The sequence below is a fragment of the Mustelus asterias genome, chromosome 23 (genome assembly GCF_964213995.1).
Source record: "Mustelus asterias chromosome 23, sMusAst1.hap1.1, whole genome shotgun sequence".
Classification (NCBI taxonomy): Eukaryota; Metazoa; Chordata; class Chondrichthyes; order Carcharhiniformes; family Triakidae; genus Mustelus; species Mustelus asterias.
The window spans coordinates 37,368,365-37,378,796 of NC_135823.1; the positions used below are offsets into that span (position 1 = coordinate 37,368,365).

At 45.1% G+C, this 10,432-nt stretch overlaps 1 protein-coding gene across 2 annotated transcripts; it reads right to left on the reverse strand.

Moving 5' to 3' along the window:
• Positions 1–3,891: 3,891 nt before the first annotated feature.
• Positions 3,892–9,746, reverse strand: ndufab1b (NADH:ubiquinone oxidoreductase subunit AB1b). Of its 2 annotated transcripts, none has more exons than XM_078240323.1 (5): positions 9,545–9,746; positions 7,766–7,888; positions 5,416–5,503; positions 4,556–4,670; positions 3,892–4,064 (listed from the first exon to the last, which is right to left on the reverse strand). In XM_078240323.1, exons 1-4 carry the CDS (start codon positions 9,734–9,736, stop codon positions 4,579–4,581), a joined length of 495 nt encoding a protein of 164 aa, XP_078096449.1. In that variant the 5' UTR covers positions 9,737–9,746; the 3' UTR covers positions 3,892–4,064; positions 4,556–4,578. The 2 variants fall into 2 exon arrangements, with proteins under 2 accessions (XP_078096449.1, XP_078096448.1); XM_078240322.1 differs by having other exon boundaries at positions 9,530–9,743.
• Between the last annotated feature and the right edge of the window lie 686 nt (positions 9,747–10,432).

A 10,432-nucleotide genomic window follows, 5' to 3' on the forward strand; every position in this document is an offset into this window, starting at 1 on the left:
CACTATCCTGTGATGATAGCTCTGAAGTGTGTGTAGATGTATGTGCATATAGATCTGTGTATAATATATATGAATCTTATATATACATTTTTAATTGGGATATAGTGGTTTACCGATTGAGTTACTGGATTGCTATCAGAGTTCAAATCCCAATATGGGTGTTTGAAAAAAATCATTAAGATAATAGAAAAAGTGACCATAAAGCTGTTAGATCATCGTAAAAATCCAACAATGTTACAGATACCATATAAAGAAATCTGCAAGTGAGGGTCAGCACCTTCAGGAATGGTCCCCCAGTGAGAGTCAGGAACTTAAGTGGGGAGGCGATGGCCCAATGGTATTATCACTAGAATATTAATCCAGAAACTCGGTTAATGTTCTGGAGACCTGGGTTCAAATCCCGCCATGGTAGATGGCGGAATTTGAATTCAATAAAAAAAAAATCTGGAATCAAGAATTCCATTGAAACCATTGTCGATTGTCAGAAAAACCCATCTGGTTCACTAATGCCCTTTAGGGAAGGAAATCTGCCGTCCTTACCTGGTCTGGCCTACATGTGACTCCAGAACCACAGAAATGTGGTTGACTCTCAACTGCCTTCCAAGGACAAGTAGGTTTGGGCAATAAATGCTGGCCAGCCACTGACGCCCATGTCCCACCAATGAATAAAAACTGTACCCCAGTGAGAGTCAGCACCTTCAGGAACTGTACTCCAGTGAGAGTCAGCATCTTCAGGAACGGAAAACCAGTGAGAGTCAGCACCTTCAGGAACCGTACACCAGTGAGAGTCAGCACCTTCAGGAACCGTACCCCAGTGAGAGTCAGCACCTTCAGGAACTGTACTCCAGTGAGAGTCAGCATCTTCAGGAACGGAAAACCAGTGAGAGTCAGCACCTTCAGGAACCGTACACCAGTGAGAGTCAGCACCTTCAGGAACCGTACACCAGTGAGAGTCAGCACCTTCAGGAACCGTACACCAGTGAGAGTCAGCACCTTCAGGAACCGTACACCAGTGAGAGTCAGCACCTTCAGGAACCGTACACCAGTGAGAGTCAGCACCTTCAGGAACCGTACACCAGTGAGAGTAAGCACCTTCAGGAACCGTACACCAGTGAGAGTCAGCACCTTCAGGTACTGTACCCCAGTGAGAGTCAGCACCTTCAGGAACCGTACACCAGTGAGAGTAAGCACCTTCAGGAACCGTACACCAGTGAGAGTCAGCACCTTCAGGTACTGTACCCCAGTGAGAGTCAGCACCTTCAGGAACCGTACACCAGAGTCAGCACCTTCAGGTACCGTACACCAGTGAGAGTCAGCACCTTCAGGAACTGTACTTCAGTGTCAGCACCTTCTGGTATTTGGAAAAGACCATTTTCTCACCGGCCACTTTTGCAGAATGAGTTTGCATGTCAGATTCGCAGCTGGAAAATAATGGGAATCATCCGATTTGTACTAAAATACCTATTCCCCACAGCCAAAACTGCAGAGGAACCTAGTTCCGATCTCCATATCGCAAAAAATATAAAAGTTACAAAAAAGATTTACAACAGAACTGAGAGGTTATAACTACCAGGGAAAACTGAACAGATTGGAATTCTTTTTTTTAAAGAGAGAAGACCTGTTGGAGGTCTTTGAAGTTATGAAGGGAAGGGGGCCAAAGGTTATTGGGATTGAAGTTACAATCAGATTAGCCATGATCTTATTGAATGGCAGAGCAGCCGACTCCTAATTTGTGTGTGTAAATATCTTGCCACTCATGTGCAAGACCAACATTTGGTGAGACAGTCAGAAAGAAATCCAATCAGGAATTCAGGAGAGATTTCTTTACTCAGAGTGGTTTGTGGAACTCGCTAACACGTGGGAGTGTTTGTGGAAAATAACAGATGCATTTAAGATTAAAGCTAAATAAGTACACAATAGAGATAGAAATCAAATGATAGTGATAGGAGTCAGATGAGGCTTGTATGGAGCATAAATGACAGCACAGACTGGTTGGCAAGATGGCTTCTGTGCTCTAATGTTATGTACTTTTATGTAAAGCTCTGAAGTTAATTCCTGAAACCTCTTTCTTCTCAGCCCTCTCTTTAATACCAACCTATTGGTCATTTGTCCTAATTACTCTATCTTTGGCTCAGTGCCAATTTTTATCTGATCAATGCAGTTACAAAGCACTGTGGGATATTTTGACTGCATTAAAGGCACTAGATAAATGTAATTTCTTTATGGCTTAGTGTCACACCACATTATCACCGGGTGACAAAATGAACTTTAACAGCCTGATGGTTAAGGTTCACTTTACAAATAGTACTGTGCATACCAAGTGGACAGATACAAAGCCATTAATACTGTAACTGTCAGGAAGTTAACAGTACAGCAGGATTAATTCGTTTGGTAGGGAATACAAATTCAAAAGCAAGGCATCAAACAGGAAAGTTTTATCTGCAGTCTAACTTCAACTCGCTCTTCCAGCTGCTTCCATTAGAAGCCAAGGCCAGCTAAAGGATATGTAGAAACAGGAGACCATTTAGCCCCTCATGCCTGTTCTGCCATTCAATTAGATCATGGCTGGTCATGGTTAGGGCGGCACGGTGGCACAGTGGTTAGCACTGCTGCTTCACAGCTCCAGGGACCTGGGTTCGATTCCTGGCTTGGGTCACTGTCTGTGTCGAGTTTGCACATTCTCCTCGTGTCTGCGTGGGTTTCCTCCGGGTGCTCCGGTTTCCTCCCACAGTCCAAAGATGTGCAGGTTAGGTTGATTGGCCATGCTAAAATTGCCCCTTAGAGTCCTGAGATGCGTAGGTTAGAGGGATTAGTGGGTAAAATATCTAGGGATATGGGGGTTGGGCCTGGGTGGGATTGTGGTCGGTGCAGACTCGATGGTCCAAATGGCCTCTTTCTGTGCTGTAGGGTTTCTAAGATTCAACCTAAACTCCATCACAAAATAATAATGGGCCTGGAATATAGGGCTTGAAAATTGCAGCTATGAGGAGAGATTGGATAGGCTTGGGTTGTTTTCCTTAGAACAGAGGAGGCTAAGGGGTGACCTAATTGAGGTGCACAAAATTCTGAAGGGCCTGGATAGGGTAGACAAGAAGGACCCGTTTCCCCGAGGTGAGGGGATCAATTACCAGGGGGCATAGATTTAAGATGATTGCTAGAAAGATTAGAGGGGACATGAGGGAAAAACTTTTTCACCTCGGAGGGTGGTGGGCATCTGGAATTCACTGCCTGAATTGGTGGCTGAGGCTCAAACACTCAACTCATTGGAAAGGTACCAGGATCTGCACTGAAAATGCTGTAACCTGCAAGACTACAGACCAGGTGCTGGAAAGTAGGATTAAATTGAGCAGCTAGTTTCTTTCTCTTTTGGCCAGTACAGACACAATGGGCTGAATGGCCTATTTCTGCACTAACTTTTCTACGGTTCTATATAAGTTAAGGGGTGTTTGAGATTTTTTAAAACAAATTTGATAGGAAGAGTAGCTAAAGAGAAACTTTCACCCGTCAGTGGGTGAGTCTAGGACAAGGAGACATTTTTAAATTTCAGTTAAACCACTTCATATAAAGGGTAGTTCAAACTGTCTCTCTCAAAAAGCAATGGCTGCCGGAGCAATTCGTAAGCAATAGATGCTAGTCCAATTTATCATTTTAAAATACAAGATTTTTGTTTGCCAATAGTATTAAAGGGATTATGGAGCCAAGGCAGGTAAACTGAGTTCGGATACAGATCAGCCATTGTCTCATTGAATGGTGGGACAGACTCAAAGGCCGAATGGCCTTTTCATGGTTCTAACAGAGAAGAGACATGCCCCACTAATGTTTGGAAGTGAATTCATGGAGAGGAAGAGTATCAGAGTGGCTTGGTGGATAAACAGCAGACACAGCCAGCACAAGTCTCCAATAGTAATTTATTCATTCCTGAAGTCAACTGTTCAAGAACATGAAATATCACTGGTTAAACAAACATAATCAGACAACAAAAACTATAGAGCAGCACTTAGGCTTCAAGCAGTGCTTGCAATTCCCCACATTGAGTTTTTCCACATGCTCCCAGCAGCAAACACCTGCAAGGTTAAAAACAGGTTTCAGAATTTAAGACACATTTTTCTAATTATTTCTAAAACATTTCTGGAAATCGAAATGCGTCACTGATCAGCTGAGGTGTCACTACTGATTCGGCTATAAAGTAGCCGTCCTTCACTCTGGCGTTCAAACTCCAAATTATGCTGAGTTAGCTGATCTCTACAGAGGAAACAATCCTTTAGACTGTGGAGTTTTTGTTATTTTTGAGAGGGAAGGGGGGGATCAAATGAAGCCAGGACAGTTCCTTGGGCATCAGCCCCTACCAAGCCTTCGAGCATCAACTCAAAAGAGCCATTCTTCAGACATGAGGTTCAGCAAGGTGTGTCAGTGCACTAGTATTGACTTCAGGGAGAGAGAACAATCCATCCTGTTTTTACCGGACAGGCATCATGAGATTGTGACAAGGCGCAGGTTAATGAGAGAACATGCACACTGCTCCTTCTCTTTAACTACTCATCTGCCAAGTTCTTACCCTTTGTCTCCAGCGATAAAAGGTTATTCGTACACATCCTTCTTATCTGCGATATAAGTTATAATTTCATCAGGTGTCATTAACTTTTCTGCATCTACATCTGGAATTTCAAACCCTGCAACAGACAGAAGCGAAGATCAGTGACTCCTAGAGACAAGTAATTTGACTGATTTACAGATTAACACCCACACTAGGCTCACTCCAACCCTTTCACACTGTAACCCACGGATCCTCTTGGTAATTTTACAGGAATTATGCATCACCAGCTTGAATTAATTCTGTTCAGGCTAACTGCGACAGAGATTCAGCATCTATCCTGCACCTGATTTACAGTGCTGCCCCAGTCCTTGTGGATGGCAGAGGTTACAGATTTGGAAGGTGGTGTCAAAGAGGCTTCGGCGTTTTGGAGCAGTGCATCATGTAGATGGTACACACTGCAGCCATAAGGTGGTGTAATGGTCCTCGATGATGTTGAGCTTCTGGAGTGTGGCTGCAGTTGCAGCCGTCCAGGCAAGTGGAGAATATTTCATTATATTCTCGATTTGTGTTTTTTAAAATGAAGAAGCGGTTTGGGGAATCATGAGACGAGACATAGATCACCGCAGAATATGCAGCCCCCGACCTGTTCTTGTAGGGTTCAACAGGCTGAGAAATGTCTGACCTTACACTGGACAATTAGCTTCTTGACTGTGGTACTGAGGGGCTATTCATGAATATGAAACCATAAACCAGTGTAAAAATCAACAAAGGGGACAGAAAGATTCAGTGGATCAAGAAAGCAGTTTCACTGGTTACAGACTCTAAGCAGCAAGTAGGACTGTAACAAGATGACATAATGCGCACAACCACACAAGTCTTACCAAACTCATCTTCCATGGCCATAATGATTTCTACTTGATCCAAACTGTCCAAACCCAAATCTTTCATGAAATGAGAAGTTGGTAGAAGCTTTGAAAAGAAAGGGAGCATTTTAAATTTCCAACCGCAAGAAAGAAAATTCACAAGGAATCATTCAAGGTATCCAGTCCCACCAGCAACAGAACTGATCTTCTGAAAAACACTGAACAGATCACCATCATCTTCTTCCAGTATCACCCAAACAAGACTGGGATTTGCTGCCTCATGAATTCTGAGGGGCTTTTCTTCAGGGTGGGAAGAAGACAAGAAGAAGAACATGTTACATTCCTTCTGATTTCCCTCTTTGTTGCCTTGTAGATGGGGTCTATTCATTCACTTTCACTGGCTGACCAGGGTGTACAAATGATGTGGAGATGCCGGCGTTGGACTGGGGTAAACACAGTCAGAGTTTTAACAACACCAGGTTAAAGTCCAACAAGTTTATTTGGTAGCAAATGCCATTAGCTTTCGGAGCGCTGCTCCTTCATCAGATGGAGTGGATATCTGCTCTCAAACAGGGCATACAGAGACACAAAATCAAGTTACAGAATACTGATTAGAATGCGAATCTCTACAGCCAACTAGGTCTTAAAGATACAGACAATGTGAGTGGAGGGAGCATTAAGCACAGGTTAAAGAGATGTGTATTGTCTCCAGACAGGACAGCCAGTGAGATTCTGCAAGTCCAGGAGGCAAGCTGTGGGGGTTACTGATAGTGTGACATAAAGCCAAGATCCAGGTTTAGGCCGTCCTCATGTGTGCGGAACTTGGCTATCAGCTTCTGCTCAGCGACTCTGCGCTGTCGTGTGTCGTGAAGGCCGCCTTGGAGAACGCTTACCCGAAGATCAGAGGCTGAATGCCCGTGACCGCTGAAGTGCTCCCCAACAGGAAGAGAACAGTCTTGCCTGGTGATTGTCGAGCGGTGTTCATTCATCCATTGTCGTAGCGTCTGCATGGTTTCCCCAATGTACCATGCCTCGGGACATCCTTTCCTGCAGCATATCAGGTAGGCACGGTACCTACTCTTGCAACTCGGCCAACGTTGTCTACCTGATACGCTGCAGGAAAGGATGTCCCGAGGCATGGTACATTGGGGAGACCATGCAGACGCTACGACAACAGATGAATGAACACCGCTCGACAATCACCAGGCAAGACTGTTCTCTTCCTGTGGGGGAGCACTTCAGCAGTCACGGGCATTCAGCCTCTGATCTTCGGATAAGCGTTCTCCAAGGCGGCCTTCACGACACACGACAGTGCAGAGTCGCTGAGCAGAAACTGATAGCCAAGTTCCGCACACATGAGGACGGCCTAAACCTGGATCTTGGGTTCATGTCACACTGTCAGTAACCCCCACAGCTTGCCTCCTGGACTTGCAGAATCTCACTGGCTGTCCTGTCTGGAGACAATACACATCTCTTTAACCTGTGCTTCATGCTCCCTCCACTCACATTGTCTGTATCTTTATTGGCTGTAGGGATTCGCATTCTAATCAGTATTCTGTAACTTGATTTTGTGTCTCTGTATGCCCTGTTTGAGAGCAGATATCCACTCCATCTGACGAAGGAGCAGCGCTCCGAAAGCTAATAGCATTTGATACCAAATAATCCTGTTGGACTTTAACCTGGTGTTGTTAAAACTCTTACAGGGTGTACAAACACAGTGGGTTTCCTCCGGGTGCTCCGGTTTCCTCCCACAGTCCAAAGATGTGCGGGTTAGGTGGATTGGCCATGTTAAGTTGACCCTTAGTGTGAGGGGGACTAGCTAAGGTAAATGCATGGGGTTATGGGATAGGGCCTGGGTGGGATTGTGGTCGGTGCAGATTTGATGGGCCAATTGACCTCCTTCTGCACTGTAGGATTCTATGATTCTTAATCAAAAAAGCATAAAATAATGGTTTGCATTAACTGTGTACGACAAGGTGGCCATGTAGCCAAATCCTAGCTTTTCCATGTTCCTGCTGCTGGTTTCTGCTCCGGCCCCTGCTCCTCAGTTTAGATCTCCTCTAGTTTACATTTTAAGTACCTTCCTAATAACCTTTTTGCTTTTAAAACAAGTGTTCACATCATCCTTTTGGGGGGTGGGGGGGGGGAAAGAGAGAGAAAAATACCTTCAGATTGCAATATGTGCTGCTGGAAATGGAGAGAGCGAATTCAGTCTACAATTTCCTAACACAGAATTTGGTTGGGCTTGTTAGAGAAATTGGCAATGAACCATGGCAGCCTGATTTACTATAATAGGTTACATTTCCCAGGAGTGGCACTATTCCTAACTCAGCAATTCAACAAAAAGAGGATGAAGTTGCTTCTGTACCTTGTCAGGGTTAACTTTATCATACAATTTTAACACGTACAGCACTCGATCCCGGATGCTGTCCAGTGAGAGAGGAGGCAGATCCCCATAATGACGCAACGACTGTACAAACAGATTACAATTCTGCAAAAAGGGAGAAAAACGTTTAATTTAACATGCAAGCTGCACGGTCTGAAGGCTTTGTTTTAACTTACAAAAGCACATTACACTATTGCCCTCATGTACTGTACAAATGGAACACCAAATAGGTATTACAAACACAACTACAATCAATAAAAACACAGCACCACTCCAAAATATAGCAACCACTTTAATACTCAGCTGGAAAAGATGTGAGCTGAAGCACAGAGAAATATAACCAAAAAAAAGGTAGTGGCACAGAAAGAGGTTTTTAAGCCCATCATGTCTGCATCGGCCAAAACACAAAGAAAAGAAACCAGCGGCTTATTTTATTCCCACTTTCCAGCACCTGGTCCATAGCCTTGCAGGTTACAGCATGTCCAGGTACCTTAAACAAATTAAGCATTTCAGTCTCAACAGGCAGTGAATTCCAAACGCCCATCACCCTCTGGGTGATGTTTTTCGTCATGTCCCCTCTAACCTTTAAGATATTGGAGCACTGTTCCACAGATATGAAGACTGCTTTAGCTCTGAAAAAGGTCCTCAATGGAAATATTAATCTTTCCTCCAAAGAAACCACCGGATCTACTGAGGATTTCTAACATTTCCTGTATATATCACAGCCACTAGTGTCTCATCCAAGCAGCCTCTGTTCACACCCTGGACAGTAAGTGCTGGCAGGATCTTCAGCCAGTTGAGGTGGGAAAAGGTGGCATTTTCTGTACTTTATTTTTGATTTTGGAATAAGACTCATTAACAAGGCCAGCATTTATTGCCAAACCATGAGATCACCATGAAACAAGCAGCATTCTATTTAATGACACTTGCCTTCTCGTGTTAATTGAGGGATGAATATTGAAGAGGACTTCCTGAATTGTGCCACAGAAACAGGCATTTTTGACAGCACTCCCTCAGTACTGCACTGGTGGAGAGAGTCGTCTGAGATTATCCCTCAATCAACACCACTTAGAAATATGATCACATTGCTGTTTGGAGGAATTTGCAAATGCATGAGCCGACTGCTGCACTTCCCACAGTACATGGACTCTACATTTCAAAGAGTGGTTTATTGGCTGCAAAATACTTCGGGACAAATGGGAAATAGGATAAGAAAATTGAAGTTCAGGTTGATGAAGAGAAAGTCTCTCACTCAGAGGATTGCAAATCCTTGGAATCATCTGGCTGAGAGAACTGTGGATGCTCAGTTTTTGAGTTTATTCACAGTGATGGGACAAATTTATTTTGATATGGGAATCAGGCGGGAAAGTTTAGATGAAGCAGATCAGCCATGATCATTTTGAATGACTGAATAGGCTCGAGGGGTCGAATGGCCGACTTTGCTCTTATGGGATGTCCTAATGTTATAAATGAAAGTAAATCTTTATTTTCCTCTTACCCAGTTTGTAGAATTGACCCTGGCAATTGGCAGTAGCTCAGAAATCAGAAGGAGCTGCACCTTCCCCGCATCAGTTAGAGAAAGCGATGGGATTTTTATTTTGCAACTGGAATCAATCTCAGGTGATGCATTTTCTCTAGTAATTATTGCAACCCGTGCAGAGGCAGCTCGGGCTGCGCTTCACCCGCTGTCCTCCCCTCCCCCGGGCTCAGACCAGGAGCTCAGGGTCCAGGCTCCGGCCTACTCACCATCCAGCCTATTACCTGAGCTCGGGGCGACGCTCCAGGAGCCCTCCTGCTACAAACATGCTGAGAGTAGTTGCTGTTGGCTGCGACAAGGGCCTGGGCCCCGAGGCTCGGGCCTGTCCTTGGGCAGCTCCAAGGTTGCGGCCACCGGCGGACACACCGAGAGAGGACACGCAGCGCCATCTTGGGAAGGATCCGATCTCCCAGCATGCACCACGGCACTGGTGAAAGGACAGCAACACGCATGCGTGCCCCTCTCCTTCGCCAGAGACCTCCGGCCGCGGGCGGTGCTGCCCCAGGAGGTTTCCGGTAACCCAGCGCTGCAGCACGGACATTGCGAGTAAAACTCAGCAGGTCTGGCAGCAGCTATGGAGGGAGAAACATAGTTAACGTTTCGAGTCTGCATAACTCCCCTTCAAAGCTAGAGAGGGAGCATGTGCCGGGGATGGGGGTCTGAGGAAAATAAGTTGGGCCGAAGGGCCTGTTTCCATGCTGTAAACCTCTATGACTCTATGTAGTTTTCTATGATGGATTGTATACAATTATTGGGGTGATTGCGGAACAGGTGGAGAAAAATTGTGTTTTTATTTCATGTTTCCAGCATTTGCAATGTTTTTTTATTACAATAGAACAAATCCACCCCCCCCCCCCCCCCCCCACTTCCCAGGGCAGCACAGTGGTTAATACTGAAGATACTCTTGCAGATTTGATGGGCTGAATGGCCACATTCTGTACATATGGATTTAGGTCAATGTTTGTGGGGGTTGGAGGGGAGTTTATGGACTGGACTTCAAGCGGGACAAGTTCCGGGGGGGTGAGTTTGGGGCTGAAAGGCTGAACCGAGAGACTGAAGCAGAGTATTATGGGAAAGGTGAGCACACATTTGGAGAGGGAAGGGAAGTCGGG